Genomic DNA, 27,083 nt, shown 5'->3' on the forward strand with positions numbered 1-27,083 from the left:
GAATATATATAATGTACATCATAAGTAACACTTTTACACAGTATTTTCAAAAGCCAAATTATTGTGGCCCTGCATTGGATTCCTATTAAAGTCTGTATTTCGAGATGTTTGTTTCGTTAGACGACGTTTTGCAACAAATCGTGTCTCATTTAACATCATAATAGATTTTCTACTCATAGAAATGTGTTTCATATTTATATCATCTGTTAAGAGAAGTAATTAAATTCATAATTAATTCTTTAAAAATATTCTAAAAGTTTACGTACCATCACCGAGAAAACGTCGTTCGAAATTACGCGGCAGATCGCTGTAGTCGTAATGACTCTTATTACGATTTTCATGCAATTTAAATATTGTTTGACGTCGTACCATATGCTGTTCAACCTCATCGTTCAGTTCATTTTGGCTGGCATCGTTAACGGTGTCATCTTCATCATCGTCATCGAGACGTTTTGGTCTTTGTAGTTGTCGTGCAATATGTACCGCATTACCACGTATTTCTTGAGCTGCATCCTCTTCCGTTATCTTAAATGAAAATTAAACAGAATGCAACAGAGCAACAATAATAAAAAATATACTTAGTAGAGTTAATTTTAAGTTAAGAATTCATTTTGTTATGCATTCGTGTACTGGGTGTATAATTTTGTACAGTATTGTGGAAAATAGTATAAGCAACGCTATCAATTTATAGTAGTAATATGTAAACAGTTTCACACTAATTGAATGACTGAAGTTGCTATCCTAAACATTAATTTGAACCGATATATGTATCTTAGTGTTTTCACAAGTATTTTTGTTTCTATTATTTGTTCAGACACTGTATGTATGTATATCTTTGCAACTACTTATGTATGTACAAATCTCTTCTGGAAAATAAACCTTCAAAAAAGTGCATTTTTATGTTACACCAGGTGATGATGAAAATAAACTTTCTACAAGTTGAAGAAACAAAAAACTTTAATTCAATTTAAAATGTTGCCCAAAAATATATTTTCAACGTGAACACAATATGTAATGTTTTTGTTGTGTGTGTGTGTGGCAAACCATTCACAAGTTTCTGTGTGAAACAACATATTTGCAAGTGGCTAAAAATTAAATGATTATTCCAAAAAAGTCCAAATTTCCGAATAACGATTTTTAAAAAATTTTATAATATCGACTTTTTCCCCAACTATGTACATTAGAAGTGCCCAAAGTTATCGCTTTTGTTTGGATGGCTCTTATTTTGTTTATTAGTGCCTAAAACTAACTGGTGTTAAATTTTAGTCCAATCGGATAACGGGATCCCGTGCCGGAAATCAATTGAAAAGTATAAAATTGGGTAAATAATAGGACATTTTTGATTTCTTCAAAAACTGTGCTATTAAAATTATCTTTTCTTAACATTTCGATCAAATATTATCTTATTCTTTTCGTTACCTTTCCTATTAAAGTGGCAGGGAGTGTAGATATGTATGTGTTTATAATTAAAGCATAATACCTTAAATAATAGATCCACTCACACCTTTTGGTTTCATTCTCATCCATCCTTTCGTTGAGATTTTTATGTGAACTAAAATATAATACAATGTTTAATTTCACAGTCTTAAATTACGTAATTTGGATGTATTATATTCGAAAGAAATAGGGTGGAAGTAATGGAAGTAAAACAAATATTTGCTACAGTGTATCATACTACATTAAATAGACCTACTAAAGTCCAGAAACCTTAATTTCGAAGAAAAACTTCACATCTCACAGGGGAGCAAAATCGATTTTTGTCGGAAATAAATCTGACACTATCGGGATAATATTTGACATGGGCTTGACAGAAAATTGCTCCAGGAACGTCGCTAAAGGACTTCGACAGATAGATCACCATCGTATGAAAGGTAATTACATATGTATGTATATATAAGTTTGTCATTCCATTTGTAACTAGTTTCCACAATATAATTTTCCGATCACATAAAGTATATATGCATATTCCGGGACGGAATCAATTTAGCCATATCCCTCTGTTTGCCTATATACATACAGATGTTGAAATCAGTTTTCAGAAGACCCCAGATATCTGCGACATCTGAATCTTCAATAATTCTATCATATATGCTTTCGAGAAGAATGCTATTTGAAATCAGCAAAATCGATACATAAATAACGGAAATATGAGTAAACGGAAATGTCTTAGGAACATTGAGTCTCTTATTAAAGAAAAGAGAACAGTCAGACGTTAATGGCAACCATTAGGAACTTCGAACATAAAGGTTAAACTTAATCAATGCCAAAAAAGACTTCACATCACTTTAAAGAATTATATGGAATCTAATCTGAGAAATTATTTATCATATTAACCTCTACTATCTGAATCTGTTTTAATGTTTCAAATGAGAAAATGAGTGATATCTTTTAAGATCACCATCAACTTCATCGAGATGACGTAAATCTCCTGCATCTAGATCCAAAATAGATGAAAATGAATCGGTTAGCTTCTCTGACAAACATTTTAAGACAAAACACAGTAATTCTTCCCTAGTATATGCTTACATTGACAATTTGATTTATGAATACATCGGTTTTCGTTTTAAACTTAAACCGAAAATTGTAAATAAATATACATACATATGTATGAATGTACCAAACATATAAAATATTGAGACAAAAGAAAAATATAATATAAATTATCAATATAGAACTCTTATAGCGAACCTGTGTTTGGCAACACCTGTTTCTAAACTAATTTAACTTTATAAGAAAAGAAGAAAAATATAAATAGTATTTTGAGTAGATAATAGTTTTTCTTACCGTACTTGATGCTCTAAACCAATCCAATTTAGTTGTAGCCAACAACTGTGAAATGGTTGCGAAACGATGAAAAAACATTGCAATAAACTGTATTATGAGAATGAGACCGAAGAAGAGAACAAAACACAGACCGATGGGGTCAAGCTCCTTGTAACGACGATAAATATAGATTTGTGAGTTTATATCATCGTATGTTATGAAGTCGACCGGGTCAATAGGCCACTCCAAGTGTAAGTAATCTTTCTTTAGTTGAAGCAAAAAAACAATAAGAACGAAAATTGAATTTATCATAACAAAGGCGAAAGCAAACATGTTGCGTAGTTCCCGTAGGCTGTCGGCAATTTCAGTCTTCTTCTCCTTTGTGTGAAACATTGGCTTCAAATACAATTTAATTAAATCCTTCCAGAAACGCTTTTCACGCAATGATATCTCACCCAGTTCAGAGTCAACAAGTAGGGGATCATTAATCCACCCCGGTATATAATGTTTCTCTTTGTTGTCATCATCATCTTCAGTCACACCATCGTCATCCTGAAAATATGAATGTGCAAATGTGTAAAAAATAATCTCTAACCTTTTGTGTATTTATGTATGTTTATGAACATATCGCTCATTTACTATAAGACTGACATAACTTAACGTTTGGGTTCTTTGAACTGAGTACGACAAAATATGTCATATAGTGTGAGAGTGATATTTTATTGTAAAAGTTGAATCAGCAAAAACATGGACTTGTAGTTACCCAACAACCTACTTTTCAATCACCACTACATATCGTCTGCATACTGAGAAGGATTCTAGTAATGACTTACATATAACATTATAAGTTATTACTTTTAAACCTTGCCATTTTATTTTTTACACAAACCGAAAATAGTTTTTTTATACCCTTAGTAGACGTAGTGGACTTACCCAACTCCCTATTTGCAAGCGAGCGTGGAAAGTACTTGACTCCAATGTCATCATCGTGTTAAAATAATGACTTTTAAGAAAATGTTAAATATGATTTTACATCATATTTCTAGAAACGAAGTTTCTGGATTATGCCAATCTTTTGGTAAATGAGATACATATGTATGTATATATGTAAATGTGGTATGTATGCATGTAAATATAGTATGTATGTATGTTTGAATGTGTAAAAAATTATAATAAAGACTGTGGAATTGAGCTGACAATGGAATTGATTAAATCATATTTCAAGTTTTTACGTGTGTGCATTGTAGCATCATTTAATATTTTCCAATTACCTTTTTTGGTGCAACTTCGCGGGTTCCCCAGGATACGTCATTCATATTGAAAACCGAGTAAATCAATAACAACATATACATCGAAGGAATGGTAATGTAGTATATAAAGCCGCATATAAGAGCCCCAACTTCTTGGGGATGTACAATTCCTGTAAATTTAAATATGAATGTATATTTAATGTAAAAGAAAACAATAATATTATGCTCAAAAAAAATGAATTCCACTGAAACCCGCCAAAATTTCTATGAACTAATAATAAAATTCTTGGTATTCAACTATAATTGAAAATTATAAATTAAGACAAACAATTCGGAATCAAAAGCTTTTTATCAACATAAATTTAATTCAGTTACTTTTGTTTTAATACTTACCGGCTATAAAAATTTGTAAAAATACCAAAAGGAAGAATAATGAGGCAGGGGCAAAGGGACCATCATCTATCATTTGAATTATAATACCAATTAGAACAGCCATCATAACTAAACAGTACAAAGAACTAATAACAAAAGCCAGCAATAACTAAAATTATAAAATGAATAAATTCAATACATTAGTTAAATATCATAAAAATGATAACCGATTTGTATCCTAAAGACAAATATGTATTTGCTTACAAAATTTGTCTACTAAAACCAAAGAATATACTAAAACTACTAAAATATACCATACATTTTAAGAAACTCAAATTCTCTTCACAACTTGTATTTGAATTATTGTCGACTTAATTACCTGCAATCTATCGGTAAATTGGCCGAATTCACTAGTCTAGTTGAAGACTCTCAAAATGGAGAGACTTACGAGATTCGGTCTACTCATTGAGCTTTCTATCTATAGCGACAACGCTAACTACCGTTACCGCTATTCTACTAAAAAAATCAAATTTCCAAAAAGTAAACAAATCTCCACTTAATTAATATTGTTAACACCACTGTAGACTAGACTATAGATTATACAGACTATATACTATAATTTAGAATATAGACTAGACTGTATAATAGACTATACACTAGATAATAAACTAGACTATACACTAGATAATAGATAAGACAATATACTAGATTATAGGCTAGACTATTTGAGAATATATGTAGATATGAGGATCGGTCCGCCAAAATAAAATCAGTTTATAGCTAATAAACCATTCCAAAAGTTAAGCATTATGATAGAATTATGGATTGTAGAATTTCAGAATATAATTAATTCTTTAAATTAAGATCTTTGTCCATATTTAACCCTATTCCACATTGAAGGCCCTATTCAGAAAACCACTTTCATATTAATCTAATGATCCAAGTCCAGCTACCGAAATTTACTTTTTTATGACATATGATTTTATTATGGGTATAATGAGATTCGGAATACAATATTCTTACTTGTTAATTATTTTAAACATATCGAAATTACCTCTAAAATATCTCTTTATCGCTAAAATGCCGTTACCGAAATATGCCAAAATATCGCTAAAATACCGTTGCAGAAATAAGTTCAAATGCCGATAATGCTACCTTATCACCATTTCGAAATGGAAAAAATATCATAGACACTAATGAACAAAAAATAGACCCCTCTGAGGAAAAGTTATATATTTTGTGCACCTTTAATACATACATATGTACAGAAATAATTGAAAATTTTAAATATTACCTGAAAATTTTGTTTTAAATATATACAGGACAAAATGAAAGCCAACAAAGGTATGAAATTCCATAAAAACGCCGTCCATATACCGGTACTGAAAACAGTAACCAAAGCACCAACCATCATGAGAAAAATAGTGCCGGGCCCCAAAATGGTGCCAACCATTAACATTGCCTGATAGACAATGTAAGGCATTGATATTGAGCTATTATTCTTCACCACCATATCGGCATCGGAGAGTAGATCAAATATATTGGCAATGGTGGAGGGAACCCAACGGCGACGTTGATTGTAGAATTCGTTAAACATTTCAGGTGAATGAGTGTAAGCATCCGACGCGGCTGAGTATTCAACACGCAAACCCTGCTTAAGAATAAGCGTACAAAGCCAACGATCCTCACCCTGATCATATTGAACGTAATGCATGGGCTCCTGTGACACTGTTGTGTATTTCTTCATTACACTGTTCTCCATTAGAGCACTACCACGAAACAAACTAAAACAGCCAGGACTACATAATACACAACCAATAACATGCTCTGTTGCCTTTTGCAACCAATGACCTATGGCGTATTCGAAGATTTGATACCAAACCATAGGGCCTCTACCGACAGGATGAATACGACCACAGGCAGCACCTAATTCATCTATGGCCTTCATGCGGTCTATTAAAAGTTGCACCGCCTGCGGTTGAAAGTCAATATCACCATCAAGAGCCAGCAAAAATGTATTTTCTGCTATCACTGCCTTACGCTTGGCCGATACTGATTCCAATTCCATTATACGAAAACCCAACAAATAATACATGTACATAACCTGTGACCAGCGTTTCTTATGTCGTATTTTATCCTTGTTTTTTAAATGAGCAATCATCTTTGAGCGACCAGGCAGTGTCCATACCAAACGACCGCCATAAGGTGTTTCAATCTTTACGGGTGGCTTGATTTTTATATTAACACCGTACACCTCAAATGCAGCCTTTTCAATGCTGGTAATCAATATTTTTACATATTCATTGAGAGGAGGATTTTTCGGATTCTCCACATATTTTTCATCCAATATGAAAGCATCATCAAAGAAAATATTAGCTAGAATGCAGAAAAAAGAAACATAGTTAGTTGATGCGTTCGTAAATTGAAATTTAATTGAAATGAAAGTGCAAAAATCAACAATATAGTTTGATAGTTTTGGATTATAAGGGTTAACACTAGTATGTATGATTTTTCTAATTTATTTGCATAATCTTGAATAGGTGCATTAGGTTGGTCCAATATAAAAATTTCTAAAATATTTAAGGATCTTTCTATTGTTTGATCCAGCTCAGCAAATATTGATGTCAGGAAGACAATTTTGAAAAATGGTATCCCAAAAAAAAAAAAAACTAAACATCGACAAATTTATATTTCGGAGCCTTCCTAATGTAGTACATACGTACATAAATATACATATGTGTATATGTATGTATGTAGGTAAACATATAGGCGTCACGGATTAACTATTAAAACTACATAATAAATTTAATGCAAAATTGTATTTATTTCCAGGAAAAATTATTCTCCACAAAATTTTCTACAATTTGTATTAATTCAATTATTCCAATTTCTATTACCATAAATAAAGAGTAAAGAGTTTAGCACTTTATTTATTACCACTTCCAAAACTATTTTAAATTAAATTTCATAAAGAATGCAACCGTTTATCTTAAATAACGGAATTTTGGTTTTATCTTTATATTTATTCAAATCAGGCATGGGGGCTAATGATTATACAAAGTAATTCATTGCACGGTCAATTACAATTAATTTTAATGTGTAATTGAGCAATAACCAATTACAAATACTTGTAATTGTAATTGAAGTTTTGCCAATTACAATTACTTGTAATTGTAATTTGATTTTCCAATTAAAATTACATGTAATTGTCATTAAGGTATTACTAATTACAAATTACATGTAATTATAAGGAACAAAATTCACAATTAGAAGTAATTGTAATTGGAAATTCTTCAATTACAATTACAAGTAATTGTAATTGACAAAAAAGCAATTACCATTACAAGTAATTGTAATTGGCAAATATCAATTACAATTACAAGTAATTGTAAAAACTTCAATTGCAATTACAAATAATTGTAATTGGAAAAACTTCAATTGCAATTGCTTGTAATGTAGTCAATACCCCCCAACCCTGATTCAAATTTAGTTGGTTTTTTAAAGATATGTACACACTTTAAGTTTGTTCCATGCACACAATGCTTCATGTGCACAATTGAACACACAGATATGTACATTAGGAGAGCTCCCAAAATGGAAGTTGTTCATGTTTCCAGCGAAAATTAAAATTTAGTTTACTCTATTTGGTGAGCTGGATCAAAGGATAAGAAGGTAATTTTTTGAGAAGTTTATACTCATATGAAAAGCGCTTTCAATGTCAAACGTGCGATTATAAAAGTATTAAATAATTTTTAATATTTTTTCCAGACAATTTTAGGTTAAATTATTTTGATGGAAGGATGTATCAACATCAAATCCAAAGAAATACCCCTAGACCACTATCGGGCCTGTTCTGCGCTCCTTTTCATGGAAAATGTTCTTCTTTCCTACACAGAGGGAAAAAGAAATATACACGCTTGGTACCAAATTGCCACCAAAGAGTTTGTAATTTTTCAATAACAACCGTTGTCAAAGTATATACATACGTACGACAACACTATGTCGCAACGTTGTCAACATTGCAACAATTCGTTGTCGAAATCTAAATTTTTTACACATACGTTGTCTAAATGTTAACAAACGTGGTAAGTTCACTATTGCAAACAATCCGTTGCCAATAGTACACTGCAGAGCATATATAACCCTCACCTATGTTTAAAGACTGAGGTAACTTAGAGCTCTCCCAATGCTGGCATGCATGCGAAGGCCAAGGTACGCACCTCGGTAATAGTCTTTTGCTCACGATTGCGGTATGATCAAAACTTGCCGCTGGTACTGGATTATTTAGGCCATGCACTTTAATATTATTATTGGTACGCGGGAAATAAAAGATTCCCAGATGGTGGAAAGTCTTCCACCATCACCACCCCCTATCCGCCAACCGGAGACGCGCTCGGTAGGAAAAACTAAAAAAAATCTCCCTCGAATTTTAAAATTTTCAATATTTTTGAACTAGCATAAACATTTTTAATGTGCCATTGAAAGCATCTCCCAAATCTTCTTCATATAATATGCGAATTTCATATCATATCTTTGTGTGACATATAAAATTAATTGAAAAAGAACACTTAAAAGGGATCCTTTTATTATTTTTTAGCTCACCAAAACTTTAACCCCAGGACAAACATTTTAACTAAACATTAATTTTCGGTGGGAACATCAGTACCTTATTTGTTCCCCTTACAAACAGTTCACCCTAATGTATATAAATAAGTGCGGTACAATAGATTTGTTTAACATTGTATGAGGAAAACTCTCCGCTATTTACCTTCTTAGAGAATATTTTTTGTAAATACTTAAAGTACTCCGAATATACAGTATTTTTGAGATTTAATAAAGCTATTTGTCAAATTTCGTGGCTTTCGAACAATATAAACAAAAGGTAAGAAGATACAATACATAATTCAGAATTACAAAACTGCACTCTTTAAATTTTCTCAAATATACTTGTTTTACTTACATATTTAATAGCAATAAGACAAAAATGTAAATGTGAAACAACATATAATCAAGTTAGAGTACTATATTCGGCTATGACAAATATTAAATACCCTCCACTCATACATTTTATGTTGTGAACCGATTTTCTTGATTATCAATAGCAACCAGCTTAGGATAATAATTAATAGTTTCAGTGAAATTGATTTCTTTTGGTTTGTTTTAAAGTGGGCGTGTTTGAGGCAGACAGACAGACGGACAAACACAACACATGCAAAGGACAACCTAATTGTTATCGACGAATTTGAACGTTGGTCCAAAGCCATTCCCATTCCTGACATGTTTGATGAGCCGGTAACAAATGCTCTGGTGACCCATTGGATATACAGATTTGGAGTACCATTTCTAATCACGTCCGACTGAGGTAGGCAATATCATTCCGTGCTGATCCAAACTATAGGAGATCTGCTGAACTTGTTTATGGAACAATATTGAGGAATTCCGAATTTGTCTTAAAAAGCAATTCTAGAGAAACCTGCAGTGTCTTTGTGACAGAATTTCGAACAGAAATGGAAAATCTTCGACCTACGCAAACAACACATCACTCAACTAAAACAACTTTCTTTTCAAAAGATCTCACACGACTTTGTACGTAAACTTCGAGTATGATTTAGATGACCTCTCTCCAGTGAGGGGAGTGATGGGGCACCCTTTCATAATTAACAACTATATTCAGTATGAAAATCCGGTATGCAATAAATTACAATGCACTTTAACAACCAAGTGACATATCTACTTTAAATATTTTTTAAATACCAAAAATCAGAGAAAGGTTGCCAAATAAACCTTTAAGAAAATGTTGAAAATCATTATGCAAAAATTAAGTTCAAATCCATGTTATGCATATGTATGTATGTGTAAGATAAATAAATGAAATCGTTGAAATTATTTTTCATCTGTCATAAAATTGCATTATAATGGCAACTCTACGCACATCTCAACCATTGGTATGACAAATGCAATGGTATTCACTAGTTTTATTACGTTTGGATTTACGACTTGAAATTTATTACCAGAATTAAAAAAATATATAAATGATACCACCATTATACGACATCCCACATACACAAATCCACAGAAATGTACATTTATATCTTAATTCATAGAACACATACACAAATCCACAGAAATATACATTTATATCTTAATTCATAGAACACCAATCTTTTGTTCAAACTTCTGATATACATACATATGTATAAGAGAATACATACCTTCTGTGGAGGAAAAAAGTAAATGAATGAAATTCTTTAAAATAAAAACCGAATTATTGCAAAGTATCAGACTTAAAACAAACAAGAAACTATGGAAAAATAACATTTCATCCTTTAAAGGAGAAAAAGTAATACCATAACAATAAGTACAAATACATACATGTACACACCTACATATATATAATGAGTGATATATCTGATAGTATGTGAAGGATAATACCAGATGCAATGTAAACTGTTAATGAATATATCGTCACAGGAAATATGTTTGTGATAGGAATATATCATGCACTTATTCTGAAGCCGTTCACTATACGAAAAAATCAAATTAACTTACATACCAAGTTAATTGCACTATATGTATACATACATATGTATATTATTAATTTTCTTATTTTTCATGAAGGTCCTTTCTGACATGCCTCGGTAGAGCTTCCAACTGTGTGGTGTTGAAATTAGGACCTACAGCTGTATTACTGGGTTTATAACTTCATACCTGAAAGCGCTCCTCTGCCAGGAACTCGCAGAAGTTGGCGCAGTTACCTATAATCTTCAATTTGTTATGTCAGTAACGTTCATCATTTTCTAGTCTAGTGTGTCGGAGAGATGGCGTTAAATTCCCAAGGACCAGACATCGTCCAGTAGCGTCCTAGTATCGGGTCGATAGACTGATGGAATCTAAGTCGATTAAATTCTGAGACATTGGTCTTCAGCGTTGAGACATGGTTTAGTTCTGAACCAAAAATAAAATTGGTTTGGTTCTGCACTATAAAGAGGTTTATCTTGAGTAATTTGATCTGGAGGTCATGTTAGTTGAATGTATCACTCAAGGTCTTCAAAACGTTGCTGTAGATGTTGTACTTGCTCGGGTTTTTGCAATTGAAATGTAAAGGAGGATTTTGTGTCGTATTATCGATGTTGTTGTTGATAGCCTAGAACGAACAAATTAATTTTTAATCCTCAGCAGTTTCTGAGGTTACACCAGCCCAAACATCGGATGCACATAGGAAAATTAATCCATTTCATAATTTTCTCTTGGAAACCTGTATTAGGTTGTACATATTTATAGTATTATTAAAATAAAAATCTTATACCCTTTTCCTTTTCAAGTAACGATTTCCATTATGTGTAAAATGTGCAATAATGTTATTTTTAAGAAGGATATATACGATTTTTCTTTGATTTGGAGCGGAATTTAAATCTTAGTATTCTATATAACTACATACATATTTCGTAATGCTATTTCTTAATAAAATGGTTAACGTTTCTTAAGCGCATCAGACTATTAAAATGTTTAAATAGTCTTATGTAGCAAAATCTTGAATTTCTTAATGTGGGCGGAATAATCGGAGGTCTCATCAGAGTACATTTCGAATTGCACCCAATGAGGGAAAATAAGACCGAATTGGTTCCATTGTTTTTTTATAAGCATTAAAATAATTTGCAGTTTATGGCCATTAAATTATACATACATACATATGTATGTATATTCAACGGAAGATAATAGTTCGTGTGCTGTTATTTTAAGTTCAAACAAAAGTAAAATTCGTTAATTCCTTATAAACCACAATTTTACATACATACAATAAGGAAATGATTTTACAGTAAAGTACTAAAGTGTTATATTAATAGTAGTGGCATATAGACTTGAATTCTAAGCGAGATAAAGGTCTCAAAACATTTTTTCTACATTTCGCTTAGTATAAAAATGACATTTGGTATATCTTGATTGGCTCAAAATAAGTAAAAATACTTGATTCAAGTACGAATCGATTAAGTACGTAAAACCTAATTTAATCATTTTTTAGATCAAACTGATCTTACAATTTCGGCCCAGAAATAGTGGGCGGGCACCACTCATACAAACTTAGTAAACTATAAAATATACCATCAAAATGAGCGCACCCCCAGTGGCGGAGAAATTCAAAAGAATCGCATGTTTCCCTAAGGATAAAGGAAACATTAGGTCCAATAAATACCGTTCTGGGCCAATAAATATAGTTTGCCAGACAATCTATTCTTTCATTGGCAGAGCTACCTTCATGACAGGGTACCCAACATAATGTGAGTTTGTGATGCATACCCAGTTCATTTAGAGATGTCAAACAATCAAGTACGACACCCGGCCTGATCATATGATAGTAACGTCTTAGGGCCGCCTGACTATCAGACATCACAAATATATTTAATCATATCAGTTTTCTTCTCTAATGCAAGTGGTAATTGTGTATACTTCTGCCTGAAAGATTGAAGATTATGTTTTTTTTAGAAAATTTGGGCCATATATTTCCGCTTCAGTATTGCCATTTATCCGTTTGGAACCATCGGTAAGCCATTTTTGATCAGCATGTATTTATAATACTTATGTGTTCCACCAAGATGCCAGCATTTAAATTAGTAACTTCTGGTAGGCGAAGTGCAGATTTGCACGCATCATCCTTTATGAGTACGAAGAGCATATGTGGGACACAAATGAGATGATAAATTTAGTCCAGTGAAGCCATTATAGTAACCTCATCTATCTCCTTCCACCATGCCAGAAGATCATTTTCGGTTTAAAGCCCCACTTTCTACCAACAAGTCTGTTACAATTGGATAACTGATATCGCAAGTTTCCAGTCTTAGAGAGTTTTATTGATGAACTCCAGGTTTTTAACATTGTTCGAGAATTTAATAATAGAGCCATTAAAAACTGGCTCGACAAATTTCAGAGATTTACGTCTTGTGAGTGGTACGAGGATAGTTTCTGATGAATTGATTGCCAGTCCTCTTTCCTTACAGATATGGTTTTATCATCAGATCCTATTACATACATATATAATTAGATCATCAGCGTAACCTTATGTTCGGAAACTCAAGTCGTTATGTCTTTCCAGTAAGCTGTTGATAGGGGCGATAATACACCTCCTTGAGGACAGCCTCTGGTGGCCCAGATGGTTATCGATATACCACATATGTAAGTCAAAGCCAATGACTCTAGATGTCAGCATCCAGTTTATAATAACTGCCGCGACTAGTTTTCTTTCAAGCGCCTAGCCAATGGCATTATAAGACGCATTATCAAAGGCTTTTTGAATGTCAATAAATGAGCTCTGGGCTATTTAGTTGAAGCCTAAAGCCTTCTCAATTAAGGTTTATGTTCAAAGTTTAGAAAATCTGATCAGATACTTATTAAAACACAAACTTTTGTAATTTACTGTAGGCAGGAGTACGTAATACAATAAATAAGCAAACTTTTAACGTAACTTACTTTCCAATTCGTAATATTCATCATCCGGCTTTCCTCCATTAATGTGTATTTTCGCCATACGTCTTGCACACTGATCCTCATCAAGACGTACAATGGATTTTAAAAATTCCATCATTTCTTCTTGTGTTTCATGCCACATTGTTGCACAAATAATAAGCTGTGGGATTTTGTCTGTTTCCTGAATATCTGTAGAGGCTGCATTTCCGTTCTCAGTCATATTGTTGTCCTTCTGTAATGATGTGAAAATGATTTTTATTGAATTTTAGACCAAAATACTTTTGAAAAATAAATAATTACTCTGTGATACAAAAGTGAAGTGTATCGCTGTGTTATTTAATGAATAATTAAATATGAAAAAATAAATTGTTGCAAAGAAACGTCTGGAAAAAATTAAATTATTGGCTCAACAGCCAAAACGATTAACTGCACTTTTCTGATTTATGGATTTTTGATTCCAGAGTACATAATATTTAAATATTTTCTCTCATAATTATAATTATTTTTAACTTCAAAGAAAGAAAAAATTTTAGCCACTGAATCCAATGGGATTAACATTACAATTACAATGTTTTTATACCCTCCACCACCATCAGTGGTAATAGAGGGTATATATAAGTTTGTCGTTCCGTGTGTAACACCAAGAAGTATTCATCTAAGACCCAATAAAATATATATATATATATATATATATATATATATATATATATATATATATATATATATATATATATTCTGGGTCCTTATCAAATTCTGAGTCGATTTAGCTATGTCCGTCTGTCTGTCTGTGTAAAACACGCTCACGTTAAAACTAAGAAAAGAAAATCGACCAAATTTACCCAAAATATTTATTATTATCCTAAGCCGTTTGGTATTGAAAATCAGCAAAATCGGTTCAGCACGTAAAAAGTTATGAGTAAAAATTTTAGACTACCTCGAAAAAAATTCCGTTTTTTTCCTAATTCTTTTGAAGTTTTCTCAGAAACTACCAAAGATATTTCGATGAATTTTATCACAGATTATTTTTTCAAGGAAGTGATCAATTATGTTCAAAATCTTTGCATATTTCCCATAGCTCCCATACAAAAATATATATTCCCGGAAATCAGTTTATCATTAATAACTCCCTCAAATATATCGGTATCAACACAAAATTTTGTACATGCAAATATAATATGAACAGAAATCATACTATCAACGTAGATCTCAGTCGGTCCACAATTGGTCATAGGTCCCATATAAGGCCAACTTCCGTAAATCATTTAAAAGCTCATATTTCATTGTCAAACAAAGCTATCTTGATAAAATTCGACACAAATATGTTTAGTCTAAATATAAATCACTCTACGAAATAGCTCCCATATAAGGCCCACTTCCGAAAATCACTTAAAAGCACATATTTCATTGTCAAATAAAGCTATCTTGATAAAATTCGCCACAAATATGTTTTGTCTTTATGTGAGTCACTCTACGAAATTTTTTCCGGATAAGCTCATAATTGGTCATAGCTCCCATATAAGGTCCACTTCCGAAAATCACTTAAACGCATATATTTCATTAAATTCTAAAGCTATAAGAATAAAATTCGACTTGAATATGTATTGTGTACATATACATCATTCTACCACTTTTTTCCCGGATCGGTCCATTATTGGTCATAGCTCCCATATAAGTCCCACTTCCGAAAATACTTAGCTCCTTCACGTATGCGGGACACCGGTGTACCAAGATTTTTTTTTTTATTTTTCTCCATTTTGAGCGTAATTTTGAGTTCACGGCTACATTAAATGGTTATTTCCAAAGAAAAATAAGTTATATTTTAGAATTTGATGTCACTACATGCTAAAAAGGATAATATCCTGCGATATCCTTCGAAAACACTTTTTCCATTTTTCATCAAAAATGATCAAAATAAAGTGTGTGGTGAAATCATTGTCAAATAAAGTTATCTTGGTAAAATTCCACACAAATATGTTTTGTCTTTATATGAATCACTCTACGAAATTTTTTCCGAATAGGCTCCCATAGAGGGTCCACTTACGAAAATCACTTAAACGCATATATTTCTTTGAATAATAAAGCTATCAGGATAAAGTACGACTTGAATATGGTTTGTGAGCATATAAATCATTCTACCAAATTTTTTCCGGATTGGTCCATATATGGTAATAGCTCCTATATAAGGTCCACTTTAAAAAAATTAAAAGCACATATTTCATTATCAAATAAAGATATCTTGATAAAATTCGACACAAATATGTTTTGTGTAAGGTTATAGCTGCTATACATACATATAAAGTCCACTTCCGAAAATCACCTAAACGCATATATTTCATCAATTAATAAATCTATTGTAGTAAAATTCTACTTGATTTTCTTGGCATATAAATCATTATACGAATCATTCTACAGAATTTTTTCCGGATCGGTCCATAAGTTGTCTTAGCTCCCATATAAGGTATACTTCTGAAAATCACTTAATACCACTTAATTCGTTATTAAATGATTATATCCGGATAAAGTTTAAAATGAATATGTTCTGTGTATAGATAAATCATTCTATTAAAATGTTTTCGAACTGGCCCATTAATATAAATTTGTCTGGACCTAATTAAAATTAGTTTGACATATGCAAAATTTTGATAAGTTATCTAAAGATTAGATAGTTAAATGGGTTTTAATAAAAAGTAGCTTGCTGGTGAAGGGTATTTAAGCTAATTGACCTAATGCATGCATTTATGCATTTGCCATTTATGATAATAGTTTCATAAAAAAATATCTTGCTGCAGTTAGAAAATGATCACAAAATTTGCATGCAAATGCAACCAGCTCACCTTAATGGATAGATACTCTTCATTCCAATCCACAATGCGTCTATTTAATGTTATACATTGTTCGACCAAAAAACCACAATACCACGGACAAATGAACAGTTTTTCGGTGGGTAAATTTTTATCATTTTTCGGACGCCATATATGATTTGTTATCCACAATTGTGACAGCCACCACAACAACCATATCCAAAGATAATCTTTAGCGACCACGTTAAAAAAACTCCATGCATTGCGACCGAAGCCCAGTGACGTTGCAGCTTTGAAGGACAGATAATCTGGAATGTATTCATCAAGTGAACACACGTCTGTTTCGCGCAGCCACGTTAGAGCGACTGTGGCAGCCACAGCAAGTGGTGTAGCTAGGCTGAGTGGCAAAGCATAGCTGAACTCCTGGATTTTTATTTTACATGCAAATTTTCCAAAAATATAACATAAATATGATGATGCCACTTGTATGAGAAGGATATAAAGAGGCGCATTTATGTTTGATTGAATTATAAAGTTTTCTGTTGTTTTTGTTGTTAATGAGTTTGATGGCGCTGTGGACGAAACGTTTGCCTGTAAATATTTATGATTTCGTTAAATTATGCGTAACAAATGAATTTGAGAGAATAACAAAGAATAATACTTAATGTACAAAGTAAAACTTTAATTTAAATATCGGTTTCAAAGGCTATATACATAAATGTTGTAAAGATTGTTGTTAACGTTGCCATTGTTGCCGACTTTCTTAAAGTATCGATTACAAAAAACCCATTAAATCATTGTTTATTATAAGAACAAATACATAGAACGTGCACGAGTAAATATAAAACAAATTGTAAATAATTTAAAACAAAATTGTTTAAATTTACTTTTATAAATATTTAAATGACTTTATTTGAAACTCATTAAATTTATATCTAAATGGAAATTATATTGTTTAAGTGTTTTTATGTATTATATTAAAAGCAAATTATTAATTAAGGTTTATTAATACCTTTTAATATTGCAGTTCTCTTAAATGTATAAGTCCTTCATAATCGAGAATGGGGGGGCAAATAAATCACACATTTTATCTCAGTCTAAACTAGGCTAAACTAAACTAATCAAGTTTTGAAGTAAAATACCATAGATAACAGCTTTCATAAAGGTTGTCAGATCTGGCAATGACAACGATTGTTGGCAAATTGTTAGCAACAGGTAAATTGTCAGTTCAGACTATTGTAAGAAAACCTTTCAATTTCATTGCCAGACAATAAATTTATCTGCCAATAAAAGTTGTCAGTTCACACTGTTGTCAGATTCTTTAATGTCAAAAGTTGCCAGATCATATTTTAGCTGCATATGTTCTTTTAATGCATAATTTTGACAAAAGAAAACATTTATCTGACAATGTCAGATGTATAAAATTCGCACATATGACAATAAAAATTGTCAGACAATTATTTGTCATTATGTGATTACACGATTGTTAGATATCGACAACATTATTGTTTTAAAATATACTGACAATGCTTTTTCTGACAACAGTGCAAGACAAGAATTGTAAGTTTACACAGTTGTTAGACATTTTCTGAATATTTTTCTAATAACATTGTAAGATCTGACAATCGTGTATATGTATATAGCTTAAACCGTTTGTAAGAGTTAGTGGTAAGTAGATCTTAAGAACGAAAGGATATTAATTATGTATTGTCAATATTTCACCATCGATTCGCTATATTAATATTGTCAATATACAATGTGTTTACCAGACAATTTAAAACCAAATTTACCGTGGTTTTTTCTTATTTCTGTTTTTTGCAATTTGATAACTATGAATCGATTCTTTCTTTGTGATTTTTTTTTCTGTTTGATTTTCAACCATCCATTCGTACCATTAGCATTTATAAAGTTAAGCATTAATGTCTGTATGTTTGTGTGTGTGTATGTGTGTACATTACCCTTTTTACTACAATTTCATGTGGATTCCATGCTTCGGTAAACATTGAAAAATATTCCTCTATGGGTTGACCATGAAAGCTGAATGCAATTAAAGCAAATACAACCATTTTTATTGGCGATAAATACAAATATGTATGATATCGAGACTTGGTTCGTCGTACCATTTTTATCAAGTTTGCTAAAATAAAAAGAATGAAAAGTAGAAAAGAATGTAAAAACAACCAAAAAAATAAGAACAAAACAAATAGAATTTAAGAATAAAACAAGCAAAATAAATTAAGATAATATTGAATTTGCAATTAAGACAACTTAGGATGCCCTATTATGAAATGAAATTATACGTTCTCTTAAATGTTGGCACGACACTAGACCCACCATATAAAAAATGATATAAAATAAACGGACTAGCTTTAGTGTATGAGATACTATTAGAGCTAAAGTCCTCATATTTTGCATAAAGAACATTGACATCCATGTGAACAATTGAGGACGAATGTGCGGAACTTTCAAGTTGGAGTGATTTTTGGAAATAGACCTTTTAAGGGAGCTACGACTAATTATGAACTAAACTAAGAAATGCTAATTCGTGAAAATCCGTTTCAGGTTCTTCAAAGTCGTCTTACTCAAAAATATATTTTTAAATTAAGACCCTTTAATTGCAATTAAGCGATAAGTATGAATAACAAAATTAACATCTTTAATCCAATTTAATTTTTACGTAAATTGTTTAAAATAATGCAGAATAGTGTAGGGCAAAATAAACAAACATCTGTGGTGCATGAAATATTGATATCAATATTATCAATTTAGTGTACAAACCTATGCTCGAATATGAATTGATATAATTCTCCCACCAACGGAATGATATTAATATTAATGGAATTGCCAATATTTGCACTTCTAGTGAATCGTTGATGGCTGGCCACAAAACAAATGCTGTTGCTTGTGCAATCAAAGCCAAAATACTAATGGAATAGACAGCTATAGATTTCCAATGTTTGTGGGTTCCCATTAAAATATCTGCAATGAAAATTGTATAATTTAATTAAATTGAACCATGTGAGAATAAAAATAAAATTTTTTATGAACTAATATTAGTTTTTTACTTATTAACCTTAAGGATAAAATGAATTTATATTTATTTGGATTATAAGTTTATGTAATTAATTTTATTGAATAGTTTTTCTTCTATATATAGGCTATTTGACATTCCTATTGTAGCTGTACTTTAGACTAGCTATTAGGAACAATTTACCGCCTCCTAGGACAAGCCCATGATAAAATAACTAGCTATATAGCTAGTAAAAAAATTAGTGAGGTGATTCCTCGTAATCGATGTGTGCATGGTCATACATTCACTTCTCGGGACTCTTTTAATGACTGTCTCTTTGTAATCTATAAAGTAACGATTGATTTCCTAAGTAGCCTGGTCTCTAAGGGTAACCACAAGTTATAAGTTAAATGACTAGTTCCGGACTGTACTCCCGAACAAACACAAAATTAACAAGTAAGAAAGTATAGTCGGACGTGGCCGACCATATGATACCCTACACCAGTTATGAATATTAAATGTGATTTATTTTTCATAATAAAGCATTTATCATCAATATTCCCTTGTTCCGATACATTTAAGCAATTTATGGATGAAAAACTAATTTTCTGAAAGAGGCTTTATATGGGGGCTAGGGGCAAATATGGACCAAGCCCGATACAATTTTGTGAATATATTTATATTTACATAATATGTTATTGTGGTGTATTTCATCGCGATATTTGTGTTTATAAGTTAATTTGGGACATTCAAGTAATTTTCTGAAGGGGACTTTGTATGGGAGCTAGGGTCAAATGGGGCCGTATTTTATCGATATATCTGTATATTTAACATAATTATGAGCTCAGAAGCCCTTTTCGGGGGGTTCTATTCTATGGGGGCTAGGTGAAATAATGGGACGTGCGTGCCAAATTTCATCCAAGTATCTTGAAAATTGCGACCTGTACCTTGCGCACAAGGTTTCCATGGACAGCCAGCCAGCCAGACGGACGGACGGACATAGCTTAATCGACTCAGAAAACGATTCTAAGCCGATTGGTATACTTTAAGGTGGGTCTATATATATTTTTGTATGTTACAAACATCAGCACAAATCCAATATACCCTCCCCACTAAAGTGGTGTAGGGTATAACAATAAATAGTACAAATGATTAAGTTCGTGTAGAGTAATATTTAAGAAGTTAAAAAAAAACAATCAAGAAATTATAGTCGGGCGATGTCGACTATATAGAGGCTAGGGTCAAATGAGGCCCTATTATCAGAAAATTCATCAGGGTCCGCTAGGCTAGTATAGAACTTGGTTTTGCAGCTTTTTGTCTTGATACGGGTATATTAAACATAACTATAAACTTAAAGGCCCTATTCGGGGGTTCAGTTGTATGGGGCCTAGGTGAAATAATGGACCTATGTTAACTATTTTCAATAGGCTTTGCCTATAGTACTATGGAAGATCATGTGCTAAATTTCATTGAATTATCTTCAAAATTGCGATCTGTAGTTTGATTTCTGATGCAATAGAAGATCATGTACCAAATTATATTGAATTATCTTCAAAATTGCGACAAGCTAAATCGACTCAGAAAATGATTCTAAACCGATTGGTATACTTTAATATACCCCACTAAAATGGTGTAGGGTATAATAATTATAATACCTATATTAGTCTAAAAACTTACTTAAAACAGCAGGTACAAAACAAACACTGTTACATAACAGCAAAGCCTTTGTCGAATCCAAACGGGGAAACACAAAAAATGTCAATATTCCCAAACCGATTACATGAAGCAATTCAAATGACACCACCTAAAAGAAACAAACGCAGTTCAAAGAAATTTGTTTGATATATGATTTAACTGGGGAATTAAGATAATTTTTATGAATGATGACCACAATCTCAGGTAAGTTGTTTCATTAATTACATTAGGCAAGATGATGTACACGGACCTCGTTTTTAATACATGTATCGCTCATTTACTGCAAGACCGCCTTAAATCAAAAAACTTCGTTTTGAGTAAAACAGCATTAAATGTTTTACGACATTTTACTATTATTTAAATAACTTTCAAATATGTAAATTTAAACCAGATCTATAAAGTAGGTGTTAATACCTTTCTCATCTAAACATAAAATCGATTTTTAATTATCACACACAAGTACGTGAGAACTTGTGGTTTTGACGTTTACAACAAAAAATCACTCCTACACCGAAAATAATAGACATTTTTGAAAATATATAAAACTATATGAAAGTCTTAAAAATGATACATATTTTCTGGTACTCAGTTCATAAAACTCGAATTTTGAATTATGCCAGTCTTGTAGTAAATGAGCGATATGTATTTACATCTTTCAAAAGACATAGGTTTATCAAGTTGATTATAATAAAATGATTATTATATTAAGTTTTTTAAAACATACCAATAATACTTCGGGCCATGTCGGCGACTTTACATCCTTGAAAATACAAATGCGTAAAGATCGGAAAAATGTAAAGACTTCTGGGGCCGAAAATGCTAATATTAAAGACCAAATCCAAACAAGTTGTTCCTTAACCGGAAGTTCTACATAATAGTCACCCTTCAAATCTGCAATAAATTATAAATAGGTTTTTAAATATTGAATGATACAATGTGAAATGATTACAAAACTAACCGATAATGTTGCAATATTTAACTGTAGTGTTAGATTTTATATGAGCCACCATAAAAATGTATGACATTTTAGATAAAACTGCAGTTGTCAAAATAATTATGAACACATACAGATACGTAAACATTTTGAAGAGCTTTAAGAAAAAACCCAACTTTGTCCAGTTAGCAGCAGAACCGGTGGCTCTTTTTGAAGGGGGATCTTGAAATGAATCCCATAATGGCGGTTTCTCTTTATTCTTCCTATTGAGTAATTTTAGTTTTATTTTTGGATTATATTATTAACTACATATTATTAACAACTACTTTACCGATTTCTATTAAAATTATCATCATCTCCATCACCTTCCCAATTCATATTATATATTACTTTAATTTAATTTCACTTTGTTTTTTTGTTAATTGTTTAAATCAATTTTATTGTATTTTTTCCTACGTTTAGTTAGGAAGTGTTCACTTTGAAATATAATAAAAAACTGAAAATAATTGATAATGATCAAAAACATTCAGATGTTATTGGCAGCATATTATTTTATCTTTTAGTTTATTGTAAGATAAAGACTGTAATTGTCGGTTTGGTTCAATATAAAATAAAATACATATTTTTAAAATAAGAAATATTTTTATTATAAATGCATTCATGCATATACTACACACACATACATATGTTTGTATAATGAATATATGTATGTATTATTTATATATACACCTGTTATGTTATTTTATCTTTTAAAAAATAAAATAAAATAAATATATTGATAAAATGTCTTTAATACTTAAATATTGATATTTAAAGAAAATGAAACATGTTTACAAGTTTTGCAAAGGGGATTTTTTATTATTACTTCTTATATTAAAGCCCTGTTGAAAGTTTGTAATTATTAAACCCAAATAAGTACAGCATATCTCAAAAGTACTTTTTATATGCCAAAAATAAAGTATTCAAATAAATACTAAAATTTCATGTTTTGCATCAATTTTAATAATTACATGCAATTCGTATAACTTATATAAAAATGTTTAAAATCATAGCAGGGAAGGCGGAATTATGATATGGGGTGCCATACCCTAATATAGCACTAACAAGTTGGTATTTAAAAAAATTACTGGAGTATCATACCAAAGGGTATTAGACGGCGCTTTTCCTCAATTTAAAAACTTATCTGGACCCATTTTTTGGTCGCACCAACATGTCAATGCTCCAATTCACACTGTAAAACAGTGGATTCTTTAGAAAGTTGTAGAACTTTTAAGTTTCCCTCTACATTTTCTAGATCTTAATATAACGGAGTGGCCTCCGGTAGGTTAGTGTTATAGACTTTTAGATTGGAGCTGGTGGGTTAGATTCCCACCTGAGGCACTGGTAAAGGAGCGCACATCAGGCCCGAAAGAGGCCTAGGTGTATTTTTTCGGATTTGATGTATATATGTACATGCTCCTTTCAAACTAACTAAAAAGTCTACGATTTCTAATTATTATTGATGGAAAGAACGCTTTATAGGAACCCGAGAAGTACCGAGAAGTTGCTTCAAGTATAAAGGGACATAATATTAAGAATATACCTGCTGTTGAAGATTCAATAGCTGGTCATTAAAAAAATAGAGAAATTTTTTGTAAAGTTGTAAGTAAATGTTTCGAAGTTTTATGCCCAATCGCTAAGGTAAAGAAAAGCTTCCCTCAAAGGTGGAACTCGGAGCTATCTGAGCTACTTAAAGAAAAACCTAGAGCCTGTCATCCAAGGTTTACAATAGTAAACTAAAGCTTTTAAGAAAGCTTGACCAGTCGCAAAAAGAACCTCATGAAGAAGCTAAGCAAAATTCTTGATAAGGTCCAATCAAATCTAATTCAAAGGGAAAACCGATTCTTGTAAAATGGGGACTTAGCCCAAACATGTTTTAGGACTAAGTGCCCTTCACGAAGGGTAGTCATCTTGTCGCGATGTGAAGGCTTAAGTGCAGTGAATCCTATGGGCCATGCTGACATAACCAGCTCTGCCCAAACTGGCTGGCTTCAAGGGGTCACCCTTGTCAGAAGGGTCATAGGACGAGCACGATTCTAAGAACTACCCCTACCACCTGACAGACATCTGTTTCCCATATTGAGCGGTCTGTCAGTACTCGCTCTATTGATCGCTTCTCCTATCGCTGAGATAGGGCGATTGAGAAAGGAGTCCGACTGGACGTGGATGCACGTCCGAAACCCATCAAGCGTCTGTTCGATATCGGGCGGCTTGATGGTCTGTTCCATCACAGAGAGACGACAGCTTATGTGTCCTGGCAGTAGGCAAAAAATTCACAAAACACGTTCTCGTAGGGCTTTTGCACACTGGCGTGCCGCCAAGCGCATTGTTGAGCGTCATGGCGCCAGGCCTAGTAATGCATTGTTCTCGTAGGGCTTTTGCACACCGGCGCGCCACCGAGCGCATTGTTGACCGTCATGGCGCCAAGCCTAGTAATGCATTGTCCAAGGACGAGAAATTGGGCCAAAAATATCCTGGCAAGACAAATGGACTCAGATCCTCCAGCCAATGCAGAAGTGACTTAGGATGAGGCGCCTAAACGGCAGAGATCCGCTGAACAGTTGACAGATCAGAAAAGTACGGCGACATTATCGTCTGGTGACGAATCTATTCAAGGGCCGGCAATTACATAGAAGATCAGTAATTGTTTCCTCCTCTTCCTTATTTTGACAGCTCCTACAAAAGTCATTGTGTGGAAGACCAATGCGTCTTGCATGGTTTCCGAACTTGGAATGACAAGTAAGAACTGCTAACAATGCCCTCAAATGTATTCTGCTTAGCCCTCATATATATGATGTTTTATGAGGATACAGCATCCTAGCGATTGAGCAAGTATGCTCTTGAGACCACCGGTCTTGAGCTGAGTTAAAACAAATTTTATATATTTGTTTCTAAATGACCGCTAGGGGGATGCCGCTGAACTGGTCTATATCCAATATGACCATCATCTTACCAGCTTTCGCTAAGATATCAGCAGTAATATTGCCAATTATATCCCCGTGTCCTTTGACCCAAACGAGGGTAATTCTTGAATGTTTCGCCATCTGATTAAGAGACGCCCGGCATTCTTGAACAAGTTTTAATGCAGAATATACACCTATCATTGATTTGATAGCGGCTTGGCTGTCAGTATAGATTCTGATATCCCTGTTGGATATCCGATAGTTCCTTAGCCAATTAGATGCCATTTTTATCGCTGAAATTTCAGCTTGTAAGATAGTGCATTCGTCATTGAGTCGGAAAAAGATTTTCGTTCCAAATTTGTCAATGAAGATGACACCACCGACACCCTTGCCATCAAAATTTACAGGTGTCGGTTCATTATAATCACAGAATATTCTCGTAATACACGATTCCGGAATACAGTAGTCAATGGTATGGTGTAGATTTGGAAGAAGATCTACAATCTTTGCATGACCTCTGGAACCAAAGTTTTATCTATTAGTCATACTTAATCTGGCTGCAGTACTTATTGTCGGTTGTTAAGCAAGGAGATCCATAGTAAGCCAGCTCAGCATAGCAAACAACGCTTTACTGGGCGTAGTCCTAAGAACACCTATTATGAGAAGAGCCGATTGTCTCATAACTTTCGTGAGAATGTTTCTGTTGGATGTTTTGTCATGTGCATACCACCATACGTCATCACCGGCTTAATCACCGCCTCATATAGCCAATTCACATTTCCTGGGTTGATACCCCAATACAGGCCAAGAGCATTTCTACAAACGTATAACGTCGTAATAGCTTTTGAAGATCTAGAGATAATATTCAAACCCCAATACAACTTCCTATCGAGAATAACACCTAAGTATTTTGCGCATTCCGACAGAGAGAATTGAGGAATTTTGTATTTGCCCGAAAAGTTCCGTTTTTCCTGGGTTAACGCTGAGACCGCAGTTTACGGCCCAAGAGCTTATTATCTTCAGTGCTTCTTCTAACCTCTAAGACAAGGTTTCAAGATGCGTACCAGTTACCGCTACTGCAACATCGTCAGCGTATGCAATCGTTTTAAAGCCTAGTGAATAAAGTCTAACTAAGAGTCCGTTTATTACCATATTCCATAGGACCGGGGATAACATTCTTCCTTGAGAAGTGCTCCGTATGGCTCTTTTGCCGATTGTTGTATCACCCAGTGAGAATACAATAATCCGTTGGGATAGCAAGTTCTTCACAAAACTCACGGTGAGTTGGTTCACACCCATCTGAGAGAGTGATTGACAGATAGTTGAGGATCCGACGTTACTAAAAGCGCCTTCGATGTCAAGAAAGGCAACCAGGGTGAAATTTCCATAACCCATGTACTTTTCTATATACCGAACCAGGGAATGTAAAGCCGTCTCAACAGATTTTCTTTCAATTTGTCAATTTATTATACCCCCACCACCATCAGTGGTGATAGAGGTTTGTCATTCCGTGTCCTTATAAAATTCTGAGTCGATTTAGCTATGTACGTCATATGTATGTATAGTAACATTTGTTAAATTTAGTTCGTTCTGTAACAGTCTGTTAAGCCTTTCGAAAGATAAAACAAAAATATTTTCACTTTAAAACAAAAAATTTATGTTATTAAAGAAGAATTAAGTCTACACGTTTTCCCCTTTTTACTCCTTTCTGGTCCAAGTTCCAAAAAAAGATATAGCATATGGACTCTTATAAATAAAGATTTATACATGTACTTGTAAATGCTCCACAAAACTTCAAACCCATTTTTACATGACATGAAAAATTCTAGAAGGGAGACGGGTCAAATTTTGCAAATT

At 32.7% G+C, this 27,083-nt stretch overlaps 1 protein-coding gene across 1 annotated transcript; it reads right to left on the minus strand.

Moving 5' to 3' along the window:
- LOC119603323 (chitin synthase chs-2) lies at window positions 1–22,762 on the minus strand. The gene is made up of 14 exons (XM_037955328.1): window positions 22,616–22,762; window positions 22,309–22,547; window positions 22,075–22,241; window positions 21,333–21,459; window positions 19,424–19,624; window positions 18,604–18,782; window positions 16,679–17,236; window positions 13,848–14,076; window positions 5,680–6,761; window positions 4,407–4,554; window positions 4,035–4,183; window positions 2,785–3,315; window positions 267–525; window positions 1–203 (listed from the first exon to the last, which is right to left on the minus strand). Exons 1-14 carry the CDS (start codon window positions 22,660–22,662, stop codon window positions 34–36), a joined length of 4,086 nt encoding a protein of 1,361 aa, XP_037811256.1. The 5' UTR covers window positions 22,663–22,762; the 3' UTR covers window positions 1–33.
- Between the last annotated feature and the right edge of the window lie 4,321 nt (window positions 22,763–27,083).

The sequence above is a fragment of the Lucilia sericata genome, unplaced genomic scaffold (genome assembly GCF_015586225.1).
Source record: "Lucilia sericata isolate MDLA Ls3-8-SP2 unplaced genomic scaffold, ASM1558622v1 Contig000293F_arrow, whole genome shotgun sequence".
NCBI lineage: Eukaryota > Metazoa > Arthropoda > Insecta > Diptera > Calliphoridae > Lucilia > Lucilia sericata.